Source organism: the organism of the source record quoted next, unplaced genomic scaffold (assembly GCF_019419815.1).
Source record: "Pyrus x bretschneideri cultivar Hongxiangsu unplaced genomic scaffold, Pyrus_bretschneideri_v1 Contig1, whole genome shotgun sequence".
Classification (NCBI taxonomy): Eukaryota; Viridiplantae; Streptophyta; class Magnoliopsida; order Rosales; family Rosaceae; genus Pyrus; species Pyrus x bretschneideri.
This window is the reverse complement of record NW_025999390.1, coordinates 9,047,002-9,070,954: the sequence shown is the minus strand read 5'-3', so window position 1 is coordinate 9,070,954 and position 23,953 is coordinate 9,047,002. Positions and strand designations below refer to the sequence as shown.

Genomic DNA, 23,953 nt, shown 5'->3' with positions numbered 1-23,953 from the left:
ACTGGGGCCGGCTGGACTGGACTGAATCGGAGCTGACCACCCGCCCCACCATACCCCCACCTTATTTATTGCCATCATTTTTCTTTGTATTTTGTCGTCCATTCATGAAGATGTCATGCACGCTTTTGTTTCTTTGTTCATTACTTTTTTCTATTTTAAAAAAAATAAAATGATAGTGTTACTCAGCACCCGTTTGTACCTCTGCACACCTTGTTCATTTATAGTCATTAACTTTTTTTAATTCATTTGATTTGATAGTAAAAAATTAAAAAAATACGTAAATAAAAATAAATGTGTGATTGGCACTGCCCTTTTAAAATTATAAACCCATCCTATCCTCGACGAGAACATGATGCAAGCATGAATCATGGATGTGTCATGTGGATAACCCACAAATTCAAAATCACAAGCAAATAATGGGCCATATGGAAGCTTTTTCTTATATCATTTAATTTCCCTTTTAATTATTTTGGACTAAATTTGTGCAAGCCATTTATGCATTGTCTGCCCGCACGCAAAAAATAAAGAAACTTACATGCACTTTGTGGAAATTTACGCACAATGCTGTGTTAGAAAGTTATTGTATTATTATTTTAGATGTCAATATGTAAGTCATTTCTCTAAAAAAAAAAAAAAAAATGGGAAATTTAGTATGGTTGGCCACATGCACAGAGATAAGGTATTACCCAGTAAAAGAATAAATAGATTGACTTGGAGACCGACACCTTAACGTCCCAATCCCCATCTCGAGTCTCTGTATAAAAATCATGTGGTCGGCTGCTTCTCAAAATATAAATATTTCAGGTGGTCGGTGTATACTGGGCAATATCTAGGAACCTGCTGCCATCTTGTACAATTTGTAGCCGTTGAACCAGCTACTAACGACTTTTTGAAATATCAGACGGACCCTTTAAAAACGGTAGCGGGAGAAAAGGAAGAGAAGGGGTCCCGCATCGCAATGATTAACAAAAATTAATCTGGATTAAGATTTTAGATTATTAGTCTATTGAGACAGCGATCGAAAGTTCTGGGAAGCTCGAATCGCCGGGAGAGAAGGTAAAACGACATCGTTTCTGGTTTGATCTGTTTGGTTGATCGGAAAGAAGAGAGATTTTGTGTTTGCCGATGTTGTCGTATGATTTACCTCCGTGGAAACAAAGGCTAGCTAGGACAGTTATGTTTAACCCTTATTCAATGCTTTCTGTTTCAGAATATGTCCGAATGAATGCTTCTGCTCATGCTGCTGTTTTATAAGGAAGGCAAATAACAAGGATTCAATTTTTGGTAGTTTTTTTTAATTTTTTTTTTTTTTTTTTTACGTTAGCCTTCTTTTGTACTTGCATTAAATCCTATTTGCGTGCATGCTGTTAATCTGGACAAGAATGAAGAACCTAATTGAACCTGGGAAGCTCTAACCATTAAGCATTCGCGGCGTTTCGTTGAAGTTCCTCGTTTTCTCATTGATTGCAGATAAAAAGAAGGTGGGACTTGTTTTATGCTTGTTCCTTAACAGAAAAGCGCGGATAGAGAATTCTCCGTTTCGGGCTTCTGTCTTAATTCGTTGTTCTGCAGAACAAGTTTCATGTAATTTGTTTTTATTTATTTGTTTTCCCATTCTTCGTGTTTGTGTTCTTTCTTTTTCGATGTTGTGGAAGAAGTAATTTTGACACGGTTGGTTCTTTCCGCAGTGATTTTCTCAACTGAGTTTGGCTCCGAGGATCAAGTTTTCGCCTCTTGCGCAGCAATCAGGTAATGTGACTTTGCTTCTCGGTTCCTTTGTATGTGTTGTTTCTGTGGTTTTCAATTTCTTGTTAGAATATGAGTATGATTGAGAGTGCTTGAAACCGGCTATAGTGTTTTAAATTGCTATGGAAAGGTCTTGTTGAAGAGTTTAAAGTTGTCGGGATTGAAACTTTAATTAAATCTTGATACTTAGCACTCAGAGTTGGATTGGAATTGTGTCTCTGTTTCCTATGCTGATTTTAATACGGAATCACAAGGATTGTTTCAATATAAATAGTGGCCTCTGCTCTTACAAAACGTATGCTCAATATTGTCTTCTTCTTTTACTGCTTGTATGGGTTAGTTTGTTGTTGTGTTCATCGAATTGAGATTTTATTACTTGTAAAATTTTGTGGTTCGTGAGCTGAATTTCTTCTCTTATGTTTTTGAATAGTTTAGTTTTACATTTCTTAGGAACCTCAAGTGGCGTTTAAATTTGTTACTGTCTATGTGAATTTGAAGTAAATACTGATGATTTTGAATAGCTTTGTTTCCTCTGGAAGTCAGATTTTTGCCATATAACTTAGATGGCGGAGGGTAGTGTGCCTTGTGGGATGCCTGAAACTGATATTACAACGCTAACTGAAGCACTTAGAGCACAGCAGCAACTGCTGCAAAAGCTTTACTATGATCTGGATCAGGAAAGAGAAGCATCATCTACTGCAGCTGATGAAGCTCTATCCATGATATTGCGTTTGCAAGGAGAAAAGTCCGCTATGAAGATGGAAGCGAGTCAATACAAGAGATTGGCGGAGGAAAAGATCTGTCATTCCGAGGAAGCTCTTGCCATTTTCGAAGATCTCATTTATCAGAAAGAAATGGAAATTGCTTCGCTTGAGTTCCAACTTCAGGCTTATAGGCACAAGCTTTTAAGCATGGGCTGCAGCACGGAGTTAGGCGCTGGTGAAAATGTATATCCGGAGAACTTGTTGTTTCAAAGGAGTGATTTTGGAAGTGGGGAAGCAGGTGTTAATGGGATGATTAGAAGAATAAACTCTCGAGGCGATTTTGGCAGTGGGGAAACAGGTGTTAGCGGGGCTATTAGAAGAATCAACTCTCTACCTCCAATTGAGCTCAAGGAATTGCTCAAACAGAAAAGCACTATGGAAAGAGAAAGAGATAAAGAAAGAGAACGAGATAGAGACAGACCAATGATCCCCAAACCCGAACCTGCTACAAAAATACACGAGAAGAAGGTGGAGCAGGAAGTCAATGTCCAGAGCCTAGATGTAGAGAAGAAATCTCCAAATGATGCAGGCGGGAACATGAATACAATATGGGAGCAGATTAAGAAGTTAGATGCGCGAGTGAAAGAGATATCCGATTATAAAGATTATGGTAGGGGAAAATCTGTACTCTTGAAGGGTACTCCATCTAGGACTAGTTCATTGCCTCCAATTCCGAAGACATGCATAAGCCCAAAAAATGAACCTGACAGTGAAGAAATTATTGCTAGTTTGGATCAACTTAAGCAGAGTGAGAATCTACAGGGAAGGGAACCGATTGTTAGCCCTTCGTGCTCCTCAAGCATCCATGATGTCTTTGAAGTCCCACAAAGTTATGAAAACAGTAAAGCTGGTGAAGGAGAGAAGAAAGAACCTAGTACATTGACTGTGAGGCTTGGTAAGCCGGATTTGGTGATGATTGAGACGACAGAAGCGTATGTTAGAGATGAAATGGATAGGGTAAAGAAAATGTTGCATATCAAGAAGCAGGAGAACAAAATACCTAAACCAAGAGACTGTGACAAGTAGTGCTGACTCAAATGTGAGGGAGACAGCGGTGAGTGGTGGGGTTACTGAATCTCAGCAAGCGAAATTTCAACAGTTGTGGAGGAGAATAGAGCGGCTCGAGGGAGAAAGGAATAATATAAGGCAAGAAATTAGTCATGCGGGCGAAGAGGAGTTGAAGCTGTTCCAGGAGATACACGAGCATCTTAATTTAATACAGTCTGAAATGCGTAGTTGGAAGCCTAAGAAACCCCGTCCCCAGGATGATAAGCCCTTGCACAATGTTATGGAGGTATGATTTTCTTGCGTTTTCCTTAAGCGTGAATCTTGTTCGCCTTGAATGCAGAGGTTGACGACGTATTTCCATTTCTCTTTTTATTGAACAGGCAATGCTGCACTTTTGGCTTTGATCAAGATCCGGCGATGCAGATGAACTTCATGCATCATCGGTTTTGAACGTGCTATGCAAAAAAGGTTCCGTAACGAGTATCCTGACTTTTTCTTCTCCAGTGATTGGTGTGAACATATTCTCTGATTTGGTTTTGGCAGCTCTAATACATATAACATACACAATGAAATTTTTGAATCTGTATATTAATCTTACCAAAAAAAAATATATGTCTTCTTAGGATTGTACGATGGATGCATTCGTGTACATTTTGTGATTTTGAAATTGAGAGGCGGTTGTAAGTGATATACATACGGAAGGAGTGCTTTCTAAACATACATACCGTGTTTTACATTTTCGATTCCATATAGAAAAAGTATATGACATGTTCAACTTTTGAGCATAACTAAATTAAACTTCTGTATTACCATAAACCATATGACATTTTCCGTCCATAGCGGAAAGAGATGACAGAAAGGTATAGAAATCTAGTATATCTGGAGAAATCTAATGCAGGAGGTGCTTTGTCATGATGACCAAGAACTCACGAAAAAAGAAGTTACACCTAGTCAAGGTGGGATATAAACCTTACCCCTCATAAAATAGAGATAACAAAAACAATACATGAAAAAGAAGGGGAGACATAAACCGTACCCTTCTAGAAACGAAAACAAGAGAGATACAAAGAAAAAAAGAGGGGACATAAAACCTAACCCATCTGAAACCAAACCTAAATGTCTAAACCTGCAAAACAAGTTGAGCAACACCACAAAGTTAGGGAAAAAAAAAAGAAAGTAAGACAAACATGGATGTCAAGATGCACATTAATTTGACAAGAGGTAACCAGGCAAGCCAACATAGTCCGAAAACAATGCAGCACGAGCCACTAGTGAAAGAGAATCATGCCAAGTTAAAGTTGGAGAAGACAAGCCCATGTTAGCAAAATTGTCCGCAACAAAATTTCCCTCTTGATATATGTGAGATGAGTAAAAAGTCATTTTCTGGATGCGGTCCAAACAAATAGACCATTACGTCACCATGGAGGATCAAAATCAGACGATTGAAGAGCAGAAATAACACTAGAGCTGTCAGTTTCCAACCAAAGACAATGCCAACCTAGTTGATATGCAAACTCTGCAACAATAATAATTGCAGATAATTATGCAAAAAAAGAGTTGCAATAACCAATCCATTGGCAGAAACCACTAAGAAAATGACCATGACAATTCGTGAAAACTCCTCCACAAGCAGCAGTATCAGGATTTCCTTTAGATAAACCATCTGCATTAAGTTTAATCCAAGGAAACCAAGGAGGAGACCAAAGGACAAGAAGAATAGTAGGCGCCTTACGAGAGATAGGTCGGATCCCCATTGAAGAAATGATTCAAGTGTCAAAACCTTGAGAGTAACCAGGAGTAAACTTTCCACCATGAACAAAACTTTCCCCATAGTCTTCTGTTATCTTGTTTCTCGGCGAATTGTCAAGTATCTCAAAGAACGATTTGATTTAGAAGCTGAGTTTCATGATTTTTGGGGTCCGTAAGTTTGGTCTCTTGCTAATAATTGGAAGGCCTTGAATTATATCACGTGTGAAATGGCTCCTTGCAGCATGGCCAATTTTGTACACGATTTTTCGTTAATATAGTAGTTAGTACTCGGTAAGAGTAAAAGCTAATTGCATTAAATTATTTTTCTAAATATCCTTATGCTGGCCAATCATCAAGACAATTAGATAGTTTTAAACACAGTGATTAATAATTCAAAACTTGCATGCATAATATCATAAGCAAATAGAAAAGAAACTACATATTCTTACTAAGGCTCGTGGCCTCGCCCTAGCAAACAGAATTAGTTACTAACAATCATAAAATAAAATGTTATTAAGAACATGGATAGAAAACATTTTATAGGTAAAAAGTCTGAAATTCTCCAAAATAATGCGTTATTCTCTAAAACCCTAATGGTTAAAAAGCCTTATTTATACCACTACAGAATAAAATCCTTACTAGAAAAGGTCTTCTAAAAACTAGTAAACATAATAAGTTAAGAGAAACTAGGAAACATAATCCTAATCAAATATGGAAATCTGCCCATCCAAAAATCAGCCACGTTTTTGGATCTTCAGGGCTCCAAAACAGATCCAAAATGACTAGAATTAAAGCTTAGGACGTTCCAAACATAATTGTAGAAAGCCTCAAACCCAAAAGACACCATCTTGGACGCCAAAAAGCCCAAATAAGTACAAAACGTCAATTTGACAGCATTGCACGTTGCTCCTTTATTTCCTCGCCATAAATAAACTGCTTGGTAGAAAAATCTGAAACTTTGACATGAACAAGTTGAAAGACAAATGAACATCATTCAATTGGAATCGCTCCAAAATTCATTCGTTTGTTCATGTTTTTCTCAAGAGGAAATCGAATGTCCTACACTGGAAATATAATTCAAAGTATCAAAATTCTCACAAAATAACCAATAAATTAATACTAAAATTAGGATAAAATATATAGTATAACATTGACTCATCAATGTGGAAGATTGATTCTCGAGCAGAGTTTTTGAGTTTATGAGTAGTCAGAGAAGAATAAGACGCGTACTCTTGGCGTCATATTGATTCACAAGTTTTGCTAATAATTGCAGAATTTCATGTTCTTGTTTATTGAAGATTACATCATTTGATTAAGAACAGAGAATCCAAATTCCATATTCTTTTGTAACATCAATTCTTTCAGATAACGATCGCTAAGTTCCAATGTTTTAGATTAAGTAGTGCATATTTAAGTTCAAAACGCATTTTTAACTTTTAATATAACGGTGTTACAGTGATTGTAAATTATTAAAAGATAGAAAGGAATTTCACTTGCAGATAGTGAGGGTAGTTATCCGTGGACGTCACACGAAAACAGATCGATGGATTAGATACTTGAAGATTTTGGTTATGGAGGTCATAATCTTGGAGCACCATGTCATGTTGCTCTTCCTGTTTTAATTCTTTACTGCAAGTGGATCGAGCACTGTGTTTTATCATCATTTGTCCCTACCTCCTAAAGCTTCTTTTGAATATTATGGCCATCAACTAGTTAGCGAAAATCGACCAAAAAACTAGTAAGCGTAAGGAAAGCGACTGAAGTTCTCGCTTCCTGAAAACAGTATCTCTAATCAGGTGAAAAGTTAGTGCAATTCTGGTCGAAACAAAGCAACTCATGTTGTAACACAAAGAACATTTTCTGTACAAATCAGGACGTGAAGATCAGGTGCGTCATACAGTTGAAGAGGGGCGCAAATGATGTGCATGTCGACTCAGACTCAGCAAAGTTTTAATATATGAAATATTTTGAAGAAATGATGAGAGCATGATGAAGACTCTGTCATGGAATGTTACCTAAACTTTTCTCAGTTGGGACGGGGAAGGTCATCGAAGGAGAACGCGGATTGGTCCATACTCAGGACAAGATGACGCTCGATGCAACGCTGTTAATTCTGAGTTTTCAGTTCATAACTGATCATAACATTTCTAGGGACAAGATGCAGCAAGAAAATGCTATTGTTTGAGGCTGAAATTTTTTAATTATGGTTAATTATAAACAATTAACTCTGCATGTGTAAGTTTATTTTATGTTTCCGGTCTCAAGTCCAGACAAAGAAGGAAGGGAGGGCATCAAGTAGTTGACAACCAGCACTCTGTTCTTATGTCGAATTCATATGATAGTTAATTATAAACAATTAGAGAGTTGGGAAAAGAAAAAAAAAACAGCACCTCGGCCCTGTTTGGCCGAATTAATCCATTAAATTTGGGGGGTATTTGCAGAATTATATATCACTATTCGGGATGTAGGGCCGAATGCCATATTACTATTCGGGATGTGCCGATGTGGTGCCGAACGCCATTTTCGCATACGGGATGTAGTGCCGAATGGTATATTACCATTCGGGATATGGTGCCGAACATCATTTTCTCGTTCGGTATGTGGTGCCAAACGCCATATTACTCTTTCGAGACCGGTCCCAAGTCGTGGGTGAACTTAGATGAGATGTACAGTATCGTGACATTCATTTTACTTGTAAACAAGAGATCTTAGGTTCAATTCTCAACAAAAATGAATTTGAACTACATTATTACTAATCCATTATGACTTATGAGGCATAATCCACTCATTTACTCTCTTTAGTATAGATAATATCGTTTGTTAAAAAAATATATATATTGTTTTGAGTAGGCAAATTGTGTATAAAGTTAGGCAGAAAGAGATGGGAATGCCCTTTTGGACTGTGGATATCAAATCTGTCTGCGTTGGTTGCCACAAGATGAATATTGTATGTTGAAATATAGAGTTATGATCCATAAGACGCAAACTTAATTATTGATTAGATGAACTAAAATCCATTAAAGTGATAAATAACAAAGGCCGTCTCTGGTTGATTCTGAGATTTAAGGCACCAATAAAGAAACTTCCTTTTTGTGCTGAGCGTAACCTTTTGCTAAATTATGACTGCAGAAAAGGCAATGAGCTAGAGAGGTTGAAATGTCTCTGTGAGTCTTCTCAGCTCGCGGAATGGATGGATAATCGTGGTTTATAACCAGTTGTCTTCCTTTAAAAGAAAAAAAAGAGGTTTATATTGACAACATATTTACAACAATATTAAAAGCATATCAATATATATCAACTGTTGCTATGGCATTCATATTATAATTGGCACTAGTATAGGCGCTAATATATTGTTGATACAGTTGTCAATATGTTTTCAATATGAATTTCTCTCCACTCTAACAAGAAAATGGTGATGTAAATAGGCAATGCATATCAATAACTGAAGCTGGAGAGCCACAGTTGAAAGTGCTTGCTACATAATTGGGAAGTGGTTTCTGCACATCTCTTTTCTTGACTTGCACTCTCTTGTTTATTTCTGGTCTTTAAATTGAACAAAACTCAAAAGAGAACCAAAGAATAAAAAAAAAAAAGAAAAAAAAAGGAATCTGCGAAAATCATTTGGTTATGTAATCACAAAAAATTGCCATGGAGATATTAAGGAACCGAATTGGTTTTCAAATAAAAGTTGAATCAATCTAGATTCAGAATCTTAGTTCAAGTCAAAGAGGGTGAGACTTGACAGCGTTAGAGTTTCGGCTGACAATAATTCCAAGCATATTCAGAGAATATGACGAAGAATTAGAATATTATCAGAATTTTACAACTCGTCATGCTTGGACATCCTAATAGTCACCTATAACTATGAGGTTTTACAATGTAGAGAGAAACTCCAACTTGACACACAAAGAAACGGTCTACGCGAAACCTTCACTCTACATGAAACATTCTCATACCCTGAGAAACAACACTAACTGTTTCACTAAACCCTTGGTCAGTACACATTAAGTTTGGTTGAATATCACTAGGTTGATGAACCAGCACCACATACAGTTTGGTTGAACACCACTAGAGTTGTAAAATCAATCGGTTTAGGAGTACCTTCAGTTTGGTTGAACAACACTACTTCCATTCGGTTGGTTACATATCAAAATCTTAGTCGCGAAGAGTCCATGATTTTTCTGCTAACAAAGGTCATTGCATCAGCTTTCTTAGTAAAGTTAGGTGTTCTATGATTGGTTACTAACAAATGCATTCCAAAGTTTGTCATTCAGACGACCGAACTACTTTCACCATAAAGGCGCTCATTTCCTTTGATTATCATTGTCCCAACAGCTTGATACTGATTTAGTGCATTTATATTTTTACAAATATAGCTGAAGCTGCCGAGCCCGGTGCAGAAAATCTTGAACTTAGTAGTGAATTGCATAACCTTGTCTTCAGGTTTTAGAATCTAGACTAAGAGTGTTCATTTCTAGGCCGAAATCGCTTGGTGCAAAAGTCAATAGCGTGTTTCGTCACCACACCACTTCATCTCATCAAGCTGACCAAGTTTAGTTGCAAATTGGTACGTCCGCATTAATAGCAAGACATGATTAGCTCAATAGTTACTCGACCTACATCACGTAGGCTTTGTAATTTCTAGGACCAACATGTGCTATACGCCATGTTATCCTTTCGGGAAATGCCTCAAGTCTGAGGTGAACTTAGATAAAATGTGGTATTTACATAGTAAAAATCTTGTTTTAAGTGGGCAAATTGCATATGAAGGTAGGCAGAAAGAGAAGGAAATGCCTTTATGGACTGGATATCAATCTTTCTGCGTTGGCTGCCACAACCCACAAGAAGAATATTGTATATGTTGAAAACATAGAATTATGATGCATAAGCGCAATCTTAATTATTTGATTAGATGAACTAAAATCCATTAAAGTGATGAGTAACAAAGTCTCTGGTTGGTTCTGAGATTAGGCCATCAATAAAGAAACTCTCCTTTTGTGCCGACTGTAACCTTTTGCTAAATTATGACCTCTTGAAGAAAAGGCAATGAGCGGGATCTATATCGACAACATATTTACGACGATATCAAATGCATATCAACATATACATATATATATATATATATGTACATATCAAGTATTGATATGGCATTCAATATTATTATGACGCTAATGTACGGTTGATACAACTGTCAATATGTTTACAATATGAATTATCAATAACTGTAGCTGGAACGCTGCAATTAAAAGGGGTAGGAACCAGTCTAAGAAGGGTTTGCAACATAATAAAGAAGTGATTTATGCACGTCTCTTTTCTCGACTTTGCACTCTCTTGCTTATTTCTGATCTTTAAATCAAATCAAATTCAAAAGAGAATCAAAGAACAAAAATAAACAGAATGTGTGAAAATCGTTTGGCTATGTAATCACAAAAAAAATTGCCATGATGATTTAGATGGGTTTCTAACTATCAGTATTGCTTCACCAAAAATTTTAAGTCAAAAATTACAAACGAAAGTTCAAATTTAAGATCAAAACTAAGGTGCTTCAACTTTAAGATCAATTTCATCAATCAGAAACGATGCAGGACTAGAGATGTAATCCTTCAACCGACCGATTTCGTGAGCTATATCCTGCATATTTGGTCTCATTGAAGGATTGTACTGAGTGCAGATCAGACCAAGCTCAATCAGTTCCAAAACAACATCCCTCCATACTTTGTTGCACTGCTTAGGCATCAAATCCGCAGCACACCTATCGAGCGCTTGTTGAACTATTGGATCGAGCCTGCGCGGGTACTGACTTTTCACCCATTCGTGAAGGGTTGAACCTTCGTGAACAAGGACATCCGTTGGCCGCCTTCCTGTAACGATTTCTAGCAAAAGGACCCCATAACTGAACACGTCTCCCTCAGTAGAAATGGTTTTTCCCATCGCATACTCTGCATTTCATCAAGTCAATGAAGGAAATTAGGACGTATTAGAAAGTGCGTGCGAAAATCATTTCCCAATGAGTACATGTTAGAAAAGAGTGCATACCAGGAGCAATGTAGCCAATGGATCCGCATAACAAGCCATCTGCTGAACTGAAGGATGCTGAATCATTCGTTGGACCCTTCTCATCGCCACCTTTCACCAATCTCGCAATTCCAAAATCAGTTACCAATGCCGTCATGTCCTCATCTAGTAGAATGTTGCTTGGTTTGAGATCACAGTGCACAACTCTAACAGGAGAGTGATGGTGTAAATAGGCCACTCCTTCAGCTACATCACTGCAGATGCTCACCAACTGAATCAAATTCAACTGATCCTTCAGTCCATGGCTCGGGTATAGGTGACTCTCGAGGCTCCCATTTGACATCAATGGCAGAACTAGAGCCTTAAAGTTCGGCCTACTGCACGCTGTGATGATTCTGATCAAATTTCTGTGCCTAGTCCTCTTCAGAACTCTGCATTCCCTTTTGAAGGTTCCCAAAATATCTCCATCCGTTTTCAAATCCAATACCTTGACAGCAATTACTGAGTTGTCTTGAAGGACACCCCTATAGACATGCCCAAACCCACCTGAACCAATCAGGCTCGAGGCACTGAAACCACCCGTGGCTTCAATGAGCTGCTCGTATGAGATTCTCGGATACTTGTGTTCTTTCTTCCCTTCTTCTTCATCATCCCCCGAATCCTCTTGATCGAAAACTGCCAAGTGTTTTTGGAATTTCGACCTGTGCATGAGGGGGTACCCGAATACACAAAATATGGGGGTGATAAGTAATGACAGGATAATTGGCAGAATAGCCAAATGATTATGCTTCTTCCGGCAGTTTGACATGCCCTTTATTGATCCACAGAGACCGGCATTACCTAGGAATGAGTCTATGGTCAGCAAAGAAAAGGCCCCATTGTTTGATACATTCCCGGAGAAGTTGTTGAAAGAGAAGTTGAGTTTCTTCAGAGTTAATGATTCCTGCAGAGACACTGGTATTTGTGCATTCAGTTGGTTTGAGGATACGTCAAGTTTTTGAAGATAAGGTAGCTTTCCTATTGAATCCGGAAGAGGGCCTTCTAAGGAATTCACCGAAAGGTTGAGGTACTCGAGGGCAATGCAGCTCCCAAGTTGTGACGGTATTGTGCTGGAAAGATTGTTGGAAGATAGGTCAACTGCTAATACCATGTCCATTTTGCTCAACTCCATCGGTAACAGTCCATGCAAGTGATTGCTAGACAGGTTCAAGTACAACTTCAAGCTCCTCAGGCCTGCAACTTCGCTAGGAATCACCCCTGAAATTTGGTTGTGAGAAAGGTCTAGAATCTCTAAATTGATGCACTTTCCTAGACTTGGCGGTATGGTCCCCGTGAGTTGGTTCTCATAAAGAAAGAGCCTTCTTAACTGGGAAAGGTTTGAAAAACTATCTGGAATGGAACCGGAAAGCTTGTTTTTCGACAAATCTAGAAGACCTAGATGGGGAATGTCACCAAAGGCAGATGGAATCTCACCAGAGAGTGAATTGTTTGACAAAAACACCCTCTCTAGCTTTGTCATTCGGCACAGTTTGGGTGGGATGGTTCCATTCAGAAGGTTACTAGACAAATTCAACAGGGTGAGGTTGACAAGATTTGAAATATGAGGAGGAATTGAACCATAAATACGATTAGTATCTAAGTGAAGTTGTACAAGATTGGTAGAAAGATTACCAATAATAGGAGGTAAATCTCCCCCAAGATTGTTTCCAGCTAATTCAAGCTCTTGAAAGTTAGAGGCATTAACCAAAGAGGCAAAAAAGGGTTCAAGGTTAGTGTTACCATCATGGCTCACAAAGCGATTGTAGGACAAGTAGAGGTACTGCAGTTGTGGCATTTTTCGTATAATCTCTGATGGCAAGTCCCCACTCAGCATGTTAGACTCTAAATCGAGCCATTCAAGTTTTGAGGAGTTTGAAAGGGCTGCAGGAACCTGTCCAACTAGACGGTTGGACCACAGTAGAAGAAACCTCAGGTGTTTAAGCTCACATCCATCTGGCAAAGGAATTTCACCGCTTAAAGAATTGTTAGAGAGGTCTAAGTACTGCAGAGAAGACGAAGAATGATTGCAGAAAAGCGGCATTGGGATTTCACCAGTGAGCTGGTTGCTTCCCAAATTGAGATACACTAATTTGCGAAGAAAGCCAAGTTCAGCAGCAATGCTTCCCTCGAGAAGATTGGAAGATAAACTCAGTTCTCCAAGTTGAGAGAGAGTGCCTAACTCACCTGGAATGCGACCTTTGAAAAAATTTCTTGACAGATCAAGAATGTGTAAGGAAGAAAGATTAGCGAGAGACGGGGAAATGGTGCCTCCGAGTGCCTTTCCGCTAAGATCAAGCTCCACGACGCGATCTCTAGCTTTGTTACACTTGATGCCTGACCAATTACAAACATGAACACCCAAGGAATTCCAGTCCTCTAAAGCCCGGTGGGGGTCCGATACAATCCCTTCTCTGAAAGAAAGCAAGGATGCCTTGTCCTTCATTATTTGAGCAGTTTCTTGGCATAAAACCGCTTCCAACAAAACGATCAAACAGAGAAGCTTAAACACAGAAGACCTTTGAAAACGCATCATTATCATGTCAATCTTCTTCGAGCTAAAAGGTTCGAAGAAATTGACGAAAACAAAGTGATCAGAAAGTACCGAGAGAGCAAATCAGGAGAAGCATGCACAGGCTGCACGAGCTTAAGAACAAGATAATGCAAAATCTTGGACATGTCCAATGCCAATAAGTAAGCACTCAGCAAATGCTTAGAAAATTATGAACCACCTTGTGCCTAACTGCCGTTGAAGGCATGGATGTACGTTTGGCGCCTACGATCTTTGACTTCCGAACCCACCAATCGCGTTCATACAGATGCGTGCGTGTAACATGACAAGCAAACAACGCTAAAGCCGCGGTTAGAGCAGTAATGCAGTACATGTCAGCAGCATCAGCAGGCCTAACCATTTTATTTTATGCTTAATCTCGTCAGGTAATTGTCTACTTAATTATATATTATGTTGTTGGTTCAGAGATGTAAGGATAGAGAGATTAGTGGATTGTGTGCTGTGAGGCGGAAGAGAGAGATAATATTGGTTAATACAAAAGGTGATCGGTGAGTAGGTATTTGGGTGATGCATTTAAACATTATGCCTCAATTGGTATTCGTAGCACAAAAGATATATACAGAATGCTCACCTAAGAGACGAGACTAAACGAACAAGAAGCCGTATATAAACTACAGTTTAGCTTAGCGAGAGATTTGTCAGTGTGATCGGAACACATGGTGATACACCACGTGTCATTACACAAATGAAAGGATATGTGTGTTAAAAAGTTAATAACTTAAAAAATAAAAATTTTCACCACTTACATAAAAATATGTGATGTACCACCCGTGTTCCTATCACAATGAAAAAATTTCTCCAGTTTAGCGACGCTTGATTGGTTATTTAGGCATATTTCTCGCTTAACTGAATGGTATCAAAAGGTATATGATATTAATACATAAATAGAAGTTTGATCTTGAATAAAAACTACAACTTTTTCACTAAAACGGCACTAAACAGACAATGAAACACATTTTAGTGGAGAAAAAAAAAACTTATTTTTGTTGAAAATTTATAAACAGTTATATTTTTCAAGATAGTCTCTTCTTTTGCCAAAATATATACAAAATATGTATTTATAAATTCTCAAACACATAACAACCACAATAAGCCATAACTTAATATGGAACTCGATAGATATATCGTCCTTGCATCCATGTGAGTCGAACCTTGTATTTTAAACCAAGTGAAGACCGGCAGAGCGCCGCTAGCTAGACGACCTGATGTGTGTGATCAAAGACATTCTTTGAAGCATTTGTAGTATGGAGTTTTAGACAACCTTGCAACTCAAGTACCTCAAGTTCCAAACTTTACCTGATCGGAGAGTAGGAACGATTATCAAATCTGGTACACAGGTTTGCTAATGGAGTTAGGTCTGGTTTTGGACAAAGCCATATATGATTAAGACGATAATTACTCAACCGGTATTTGTAGGACTCGGTACTAATCAGGATGTCGTACGTCAGATGTTTAAGTAGTGTAATCATTGAATCGTGGAAAAACACGAACAAATCTGCTTTAAGGAAAGAGTAACAACAGTCTTATCTGCTTCACAAACTCCTTAAGAAAACCCAATCAGCAACTTGAGGAGAAGGAGACTAATTACCGAAGTCAAGAGAAAATGAACTTTTATGAGAACCTGGCCCGATAGTCAGCGACGGTGGGGAGGATAAGACGTCGTTGACGGCGGAGTTGAGAACCAAAAGTCAGGTTGCCGGCGGAGGGAAATTTCATCAGTTTTTACGAATTTTCTGTTTCTTTTGTTACACGGCATCCAATAGCAAGGGATTTCAGAATAAATTGGTCCCAAATAGTGAAAATATATAATGTCGCTTTGTGAAAACACGATAATCTCAAGGAGTGTTAGTTTAGTTAACCCTAAGATCTTCTAACCAATGGCTGGTTTGAGACATTTTTGTCAAAAACACTTGTACTTATAAATTGTTTTTGTTAAAAAACTATTTAATTAGAATGCAAAGCGCTTGCTTGTAACTCGAATGATAACGAACATTATCTTTCACATTGGCCAGGTAGTGTGGAAGAAGTTGTTTGTCATAATGAAATATGAAAAACACACGAGTTAAAATTGTGATTAGAAACTCAAGTGTTAATTGTTTAGAAGCACTTTTAATTTTTTCATTCAAATGAAATTGGAAACAATGACGGCCATACTTGTTCAATTTCTCTCTCTCAACTTGGATGCCAGGGGACGGGTCTTAAAAAGTTTTAACATAAGCATGAGGGATTCACAAATCCTCTAAATGTAGAGTGCGTATATTCTTGAACTCAAACACATTACCTACAATGAAAGTAAACATGTTAGTAACAAAACATTTTTCAAAAAACATGGGACGGGTAAATATCACAGATCACTTCAATCATATTCTACTTCTACAAATACTACGAAAACAATAGATACGATATCTGTCTCCGCTGCGAGTTTAGCTTTTTTAGAAGCACTCTCAATCATGCTGTGTATGTGTGCTTACTTGCCGATTCTCACTCCCACGTATGGGCCGCGGCCCGCATGTTTGGAATGTGGGCCTTTTTATGCTTCTAATGTAGCGGGCGGCCTTTTTTTTGCCACCAAAAATTTTAACGTACATTTTTTCGGTTGGGTAAAATATCTCGAAAATGGACAACGGAAAGGTTTAAGCGAGGTTTCATCTTCTTCTCGAGGCTCGAGGTGCGTCTCGCTCTCTCAAAAATGGCTTCCACAGCCTCCTTCTCTTCTTGCCCGCAAGCTCAAACGTACAGTTCCACATGGCCGAAGCAGTCGAAGCTCAGCCACAAGTTCCTTTTTAGCTCAGCCTCCAACCGCCTCTTCTTCAAGCCATCACTGTCTTCCTCCACTCCTTCCCCCTCAGCCTCAAGCCCCCTTCCGACACCGTTCACTCCCACCTTGTCTGAGACTCCGTCCAAGACAATTTCGTAGAAAATTCGATGAATTTACAGTTACCCATCGGAGAATTTCGCCTGATTACGCCGCAGGACTCACCGCCGCGGATTTTTATCCAAGACCCGCCGTGGATTGCCGCGCTGTTTCTGAAGGGAATGTACAAATAGGCCAACCAGGAGTTGAAATTGAAGTCGAAGGAAATCGACCGGCGGAAGTATAATTTGTTCCGGCGGCGGCAGATAAAGGCGGAGACGGAGGCGTGGGAGAGAATGGTGGAGGAGTACAGGGATTTGGAACGAGTAATGTGGGAGAAGAAGCTGGCTCCGAGCTTGCCGTACGTGAAGGCCTTGTTTTTGGGGTGGTTTGAGCCGCTAAGGGAGGCGATTGCGAGGGAGCAGCAGGTGCAGCAAACGAAGAAGCACAAAGCGGCGTTTGCGCCGCACATTGACTTGCTGCCGCCGGATAAGATGGCGCTGATTGTTATGCATAAGATGATGGGTTTGGTTATGGTGGGGAATCAAGACGGGTGTGTGCAGGTTGTTCAAGCTGCTGTTCATATCGGGATGGCCATAGAGCAGGAGGTGAGTTCTAAATTCTTAATCTTTTGTGTTTGCGTTTCAGATTGTCGATGATGATTCGATGTGTATTGGTTTATGAATACACTGTAACTTAATGCGAGATGATGTGCATTATAAAAGCTAAAGGTTTAGAATTTTAGGATATTGCACCCATGAAATGAACGAGTTTCGAGCGTTAATCATTCTGATTAGCTCATTTATTGATTTATTTTTCAAAAAAAACCATTCTGCGCAGCTGTTTTATTTAGAATTGTAATTTAGGAACTGCAATTAAGAGAACAGGGAAACATTGCAGATTTCAGAGGATGGTACAAAAGGCTTAATTTTGTTTTTGACTGCTATTCAAGGAGTCCTTTCATCTTGGATTTCGCAGCGAAGAAAATTACGATCAACTTCCTAGTTTTGTGACACTTTCAAGAATGATAAAATTGGAAGGCCAAGAAGTGGGAGTAATTTGAATTATTTTGATTTTATTTTATATATTTGGTGTTATTTTGATGCAGTTTAAGCTTATCATTATTACTTCCTTGTTTGTACTCGGTATCAGCAGTATCACTGAATTAAAGTTTAAATATCATATATTGTTAACTTACAATTCAGGTTAGGATTCACAGTTTCTTGGAGAAAAACCAAAAACTTCCAGAGAAAGAAGACTGTTGTTGCTGATGAAGACAGTCTGAGCAAGGAGGAGATACTCCGGAAATGTGTTAATGTTTTAATTAAAAGGAAAGGACTGAGGGAGGTCCAAAAGCTCTTGGTAAAAGAAGAAATTAAGCCCTGGGGTCGTGATACACAGGCTAAGGTTTGTTGCTTTGAGCATTTTTTATTATTTCAGTATGGCTGAGGAATCCTTTTGTATATTTTTGATTATAACTCCGAACTTTCTATATTTAGAAAGAAAAATACACTTGTGAGGAGTGTAGAATGAGATTTTTGGAGTGCCAATAACACTTCCCTTTTGATTATATAATATATTATTGGTATCCAAATTTTATTTATTTATGTATTTAATTTTTGGTTTTTTATGTTATGTGATATTGCAGCTGGGAAGTCGTCTGATAGAATTATTAACAGAAACAGCTTATGTACAACCTCCACTTAACCAGTTGGTAGATGGTCCACCTGATGTGAGACCGGCATTTAGGCACAGATTTAAGGCCGCAGCAGAAAGTCCAGGGTAAAACTTTATCATGGTGTTTGCCACTCCAACAAGTTGTAGTGTTCAAATGTGTAGAGTTTTTGGGGTGATATGGATACCTATGCGAATTCATATACCCTAACTCTGCCGCTTTTCCTTTGCTCTAATATATAACTTCTTTTGGTCCTTATAGGCAGAAACTTGTGAAGAATTATGGAGTTATAGAATGTGATTCCCTAATTCTTACTGGGCTTGATAAAACGGTAAGTCTTTCTTTCCTGTGTTGCGTTTTCTTGTTCGGTATACTTGAATTCAGTTTGCACTGCGAATTCAAGTTATTGATTTATAATTAAAAAACAATACATATCAATTATTCCCTATCAAGTTAATGTATAATATAATTGTATACGTCAAGCTACATTTTCATATTTGGACACTCCTGCTACTTACAGTTATTTTATGCTTTGTTTCTTTACAGGCTAAACATATATTGATTCCTTATGTGCCAATGTTGGTGCGTCCCAGAAAGTGGAAAGGGTATGAGATATGATAAATTATATTCATTTAGCAAGTTCTCTTTCTGTTTCTTGACCAGCAGTTCAGTTAACAAATAAAGGAAATCTTATTCAAGTTGGCTTTTGGCTAATAAAATGTCAAATAAATTAGAAGAATGCACTCAGATGCCAATAAAATCTAAATCTTTGCAGGTATGACAAGGGTGGTCACTTGTTCCTACCTTCTTATGTCATGCGTACTCATGGATCAAGGAAGCAGGTAGATGCAATGAGGAATATTTCTGGAAAGCAGATGCTGAAAGTATTCGAGGTACATGAAGTTAGAGTTCCATTCTACGTTTCCCTTGCATAGTATTAATAGGTCAGGACCAGAGCCTTTGCTCAGTTATCTGGTTAATACATGGTGAGATGCACCATCATTCCTGTCACTGCCCCTTTCTGATTGAGAATACTGGGTACAACCAATAGTAGTTATAATCTGTAATGGAACATCAGTTAACTGAGCTTTCCCTGTGCATAGAGGCAAACCATGGATCTATTCTAGTCCTTCAACATATGCTTTCTCGTACACATTGTAATAATGATATTCACTTTAGATGAAATGTGCAGGCCCTAGGTATGCCTGGAAGTACCAAATGGAGGGTGAATAAAAAAGTACTTAGCGTGGTGGAGAGCATCTGGGCTAGAGGTGGCAACATTGCAGGCTTGGTTGATCGTGAAGATGTGAGCACATAATGATCTCTTGAATTTAATAAGAAATTGTCTGTATTCAACCTTTGTGTTACTCTGTCCAGAGAATAAATCTACTAAGCTGACGTCCATAGCATTAGTATGAAGTATGAGCACCTATAGGGTGCCAACACCCCAATGTGGGATAGCTCTCGTTTCTCTTTTATGAAAATTTAAGAGTAACATAATTGGATGATTTTTAACTTTCTGTCAAACAACAAATTAATGTAAGAATAATGTAGTCGGAGAAACTAGAGTAAGGATAATGTAGTCATTTCCCTTGTCAGGAGAGTTTACTTGGTTTTGTTGGTTGATTTTCGTTACAGCAAAATATTTTTGGTTTGCTGACATTGTGATGTTTAGATTTTGCTTTAAATTTCATCTGGCATAAATATTCTCATGGGCTTGTAGGTTCCAGTACCAGATAAATCACCACTTGAGGGTTTAACAGAAGTTCAGGAATGGAAATGGAGTGCAAGAAAAGATTAACCAAGAAAGGCATTCTCAGCGATGTGATACAGAACTTAAGCTCTCTGTAAGGTCTCCATGTAATTATATAGTATTTATTTATTGATAAGAAATCATATAATATTGAGCAAACAATTCTGAAATAGGTTGCTTGCAAGATGAAGGATGAGGAAGGCTTTTATTATCCTCACAATCTTGATTTTCGAGGCCGAGCTTACCCAATGCATCCACATTTAAATCATTTGAGTTCTGATCTCTGCCGAGTAATCCTTGAATTTGCTGAAGGACGACCGTTAGGGAAGTCTGGTTTACGTTGTCTGAAGATTCATTTATCAAACCTGCATGCGGGTGGTGTTGAAAAGGTTTCGTATGAGGAGCGCAAAGGATTTGTTGATCATCACATTGATGATATAGTTGATTCAGCAACAAACCCTGTAAATGGAGACTGATGGTGGTTAACAGCTGAAGATCCTTTCCAGTGCCTAGCGACTTGTATCAATCTGTCAGAAGCGTTAAATAGCCCATCACTACATACTGTCATTTCTCATTTGCCCATCCATCAGGTAAATTGCTCTCTTAGCCCTCAGAGTAGAAAAATGAGATACTGCAGTTTATGCAAGTTTGTTTAGGATTATATAAATACTCAAACCCATTTATTTTCAAAAGTTGATGCAAATTATAAGAATTTTAAAACTTATTTGTGCGGGTCAAATGATAAAGTTTTTTTTTTTTAAAAAAATTCCATTTATATTTCATTGATGACCTTTCAATTTTCTAGGATGGTTCATGTAATGGCTTACAGCACTATGCAGCCTGGGAAGAGATAGTGTAAGTTGGCTTTATCCCCATTGATATAAGTTTTCTGTTTACATCTTCATGTTACTGCACTCTAATTTTATTGTACTACATTATGTGTTCTGCTTATTTAAACTACTTTTGTAAATTTTGTAGTAAAGGAAGTTTAGTCATCTAGAAAATATGATTGTATAGGGCTTTTTACATGCTATGTTCTCATATTTTTCTCATTTTTTATTTGTTCTTCTGTCAAAATAATCAATGTTCTGTTATATATAATATAGGAGCTTATTTTCTTATTTTTATGTAAAAGTTTTGCTTTGTTGATTGATTTGATTTGCTGTGATGCTCTCAGTTGGAAGCAGCTGCAGTCAACTTAGTTGCTGGAGAGAAACCTGCTGATGTTTACTCAGAAATTGCTGCAAGGTATATACCATATATTAGATTTTCCATATTTTACTCAATAGGTTTTGCTTCCCTTTAGACGTGCCACAAGGATAAAAGTACAAGAGAATAGTGCCATGAGGTGAAGAAATATTAGATGAAGACGGTGACATGACCAATGCTTATCTTCTATATTTATATGTTGTCAGGGTACATGAGATTATGGAAAGAGAGCAGTAAGGAGCCGACTACAAGCCCAAATGCTTTATTAGCCCGAGTCTTAGTTAATCAGGTTGATCTCCCTTTCTTCTTCTCGAGTTCAAAGTTGTAATATACTGTCTAAATGAGTTTTTCTACTTATTTAATGTGAATTTCTTCGGTTATGTAATTATGCATGCAGGAATGCATATAGTGCTTATAGATGCAAGAGTCTGTATGCATATTTATGAAATTAACAATCTATTGTTTTGGAAGCTTGTAGATTGACCGGAAATAGGTAAAACAGACTGTCATGACTTCAGTGTATGGAGTTACTTACGTTGGGGCACGCGAACAAATAAAAAGAAGATTAGAGGAGAAGGGTCTTATTACGGATGATAGACTACTGTTCACTGCAGCTTTGCTACGCTGCTAAAGTAAGCAAATAGCCACCCTTGTGTTCCTGTGACCAAATATTTTTTGATCAAGATTTACCCGCAGACGTTTCTTGAATTTCATCATTTGGATAATAATTGAAAATTAACATGCAAATGCATTGCATTGTTAACCAATTTAATATGGTTGATTTATAGATGTCACCTCATGTTATTCTTAAACATTAGCCAGATTTTACCCTGCTTTCTTATAAATAAATAAAACTTAACTGCTACATCTAGATCGTACTTTCTAAGTTTTCATCTTTTCCATGGGTTACTTTGGCTGCCCTTGGAGAGATATTCCAAGCTGCGCATGGTATAATGCGCTGGCTCGGTGATTGTGCCAAGATGTGGTGATTTTTTTGTTCTTGGTCATGTTCTGGACACTAAATGATAGGCCTGGTAGATAAATTAAGTTGTGTTTACAAACTTTTGCAGGTAATTGCTTCAGAAAATCAACCTGTGCGTTGAACGACTCCTCTAGTTCTTCCTGTTGTGCAATCCTACTGTAAAAATGAACGGCATCTTGTAAGTTGGTTTGACAGCTTAGCTAAATACTAATTTTACATCAACAGGCAAACCAGTATTTGGAAGAATTCCGTCACAGAAATTGTTTAGTACAGAATATCAAGATAGGTTGCATGATTGCATCTACTATTGTGCTCACGTATCATTTCTTCTTTCCATATTCTGTTCTTCCTTGTCTCTAGTTTTGGCTTTCTGTTACGGTATCTTACTTTATAGAGTAGGTTTTCTGCCCTTCCTTAAGTCCAACATCTTTTCTTATTGTCCAACATCCTGAATTAAAAGGCGCAGATGTCACTTACATAGTTGTAATGTTGTAGTGATAATCTAGTAACTTTTCTCTCCTTGGGGTTGCAGATAAGAACATCCCTTCAGGTTTTAGCCTTGCAGCGGGAGAGTAACTCAGTTAGCTTACTTAATGTTCTCTTTCCTTACTCTTTCATGAATTATTGTAGAGTTAACATTTTGTCGATTCCAGATAGACGGTAGAAAACAAAGGACTGCATTTCCTCCAAATTTTGTTCACTCACTTGACGGTTCACACATGATGATGACCGCTCTTGCCTGCAGGGACGCTGGCCTATGTTTTGCAGGTTCACACATGGTTTAGTTCTCACTTACATCCTAAAATACATTCTAGAATCTCCATACTTTTTCAACTGAAACTCGGTACATGAACAGCAAGCATTGATAACGATGTTTAAGCAGCATTGCCACACGTATCATATGCCACTCCTGGAATGACCGAGAAGCTATTTTAAGAGTTCATTCGGGTAAGCACTTAAACGTGAAGTGTGAAACAGAAACCTAAGGTTGCTTTTGTGAAAGCCGAAAGGACAAACTTTGATTTCCCATGATCAGCGAGTCTACGATTCTCATGGGTATTGATCAATCTTCAGTGTTAAAGATCCGGTCCATGTCGGAGCTCACCCATGTACAGAAAGGGAGACTCTTCTACAGAAATTCAAGGTCGTATAAAATTTCTAGAGCGTAGAATATTTTTTTGAGGCAAGAGAAGTAGATACGAAGCGGCAGCTAACTTAGCGGAGGTCATTCTTTTCAATGTATTCCGACGTATAACATATGTTGTATGAGAGTAGGAGGAGAAAAGATCGTTCTTTAAACATACAACAAGATACATGTACACTTGTCAATGGAAACTTGCAAATTTGTGAGCAAGAAACTGTAAAGAATTGAAGGAAATTTATGAATAGTTCTGTTCAAATGTAAAACTATCGCTGGTGTTTGGGGTCGAATTTTGTGCGTCACTTTGAATTTACTCTCAGTACAAGCATAAGTTTCTCCAGCACCGGTGGTAGCTATACTTGACCGTTGTTAAGCAAAAATTGTTCTGCATACACAGAGCAGGCCTCCGAGAGAGGACCATTCACGTCACATTTGAGTTTTGGCCAGAA

General features: G+C 38.1%; 2 protein-coding genes and 1 pseudogene across 4 annotated transcripts; 2 read left to right on the top strand and 1 right to left on the bottom strand.

Moving 5' to 3' along the window:
* Nucleotides 1-908: 908 nt before the first annotated feature.
* Nucleotides 909-4,262, top strand: LOC103949041. 3 transcript variants are annotated; one of them, XM_048564349.1, is made up of 6 exons: nt 909-1,056; nt 1,211-1,284; nt 1,471-1,584; nt 1,689-1,749; nt 2,290-3,804; nt 3,899-4,262. In XM_048564349.1, exon 5 carries the CDS (start codon nt 2,310-2,312, stop codon nt 3,534-3,536), a length of 1,227 nt encoding a protein of 408 aa, XP_048420306.1. In that variant the 5' UTR covers nt 909-1,056; nt 1,211-1,284; nt 1,471-1,584; nt 1,689-1,749; nt 2,290-2,309; the 3' UTR covers nt 3,537-3,804; nt 3,899-4,262. The 3 variants fall into 3 exon arrangements, with proteins under 3 accessions (XP_048420306.1, XP_048420411.1, XP_048420351.1); XM_048564454.1 differs by having other exon boundaries at nt 923-1,284; XM_048564394.1 differs by having other exon boundaries at nt 923-1,584.
* Nucleotides 4,263-10,676: 6,414 nt separating this feature from the next.
* LOC103949183 (putative leucine-rich repeat receptor-like serine/threonine-protein kinase At2g24130) lies at nt 10,677-14,009 on the bottom strand. Its single transcript, XM_009360289.2, has 2 exons — nt 11,304-14,009; nt 10,677-11,206 (listed from the first exon to the last, which is right to left on the bottom strand). Exons 1-2 carry the CDS (start codon nt 13,858-13,860, stop codon nt 10,803-10,805), a joined length of 2,961 nt encoding a protein of 986 aa, XP_009358564.2. The 5' UTR covers nt 13,861-14,009; the 3' UTR covers nt 10,677-10,802.
* A 2,480-nt stretch (nt 14,010-16,489) lies between these two features.
* On the top strand, nt 16,490-23,794 carry LOC103949040 (annotated as a pseudogene).
* Nucleotides 23,795-23,953: the final 159 nt, after the last annotated feature.

Bases quoted from the DNA above. Each gene is read 5' to 3' on its own strand.
- LOC103949041 (XM_048564349.1), top strand. From the start codon at position 2,310: ATGGCGGAGGGTAGTGTGCCTTGTGGGATGCCTGAAACTGATATTACA.
- LOC103949183 (XM_009360289.2), bottom strand. From the start codon at position 13,860: ATGATAATGATGCGTTTTCAAAGGTCTTCTGTGTTTAAGCTTCTCTGT. The intron at 11,207-11,303 runs GTATGCACTCTT...GATGAAATGCAG, and splicing joins CATTGGCTACATTGCTCCTG to AGTATGCGATGGGAAAAACC.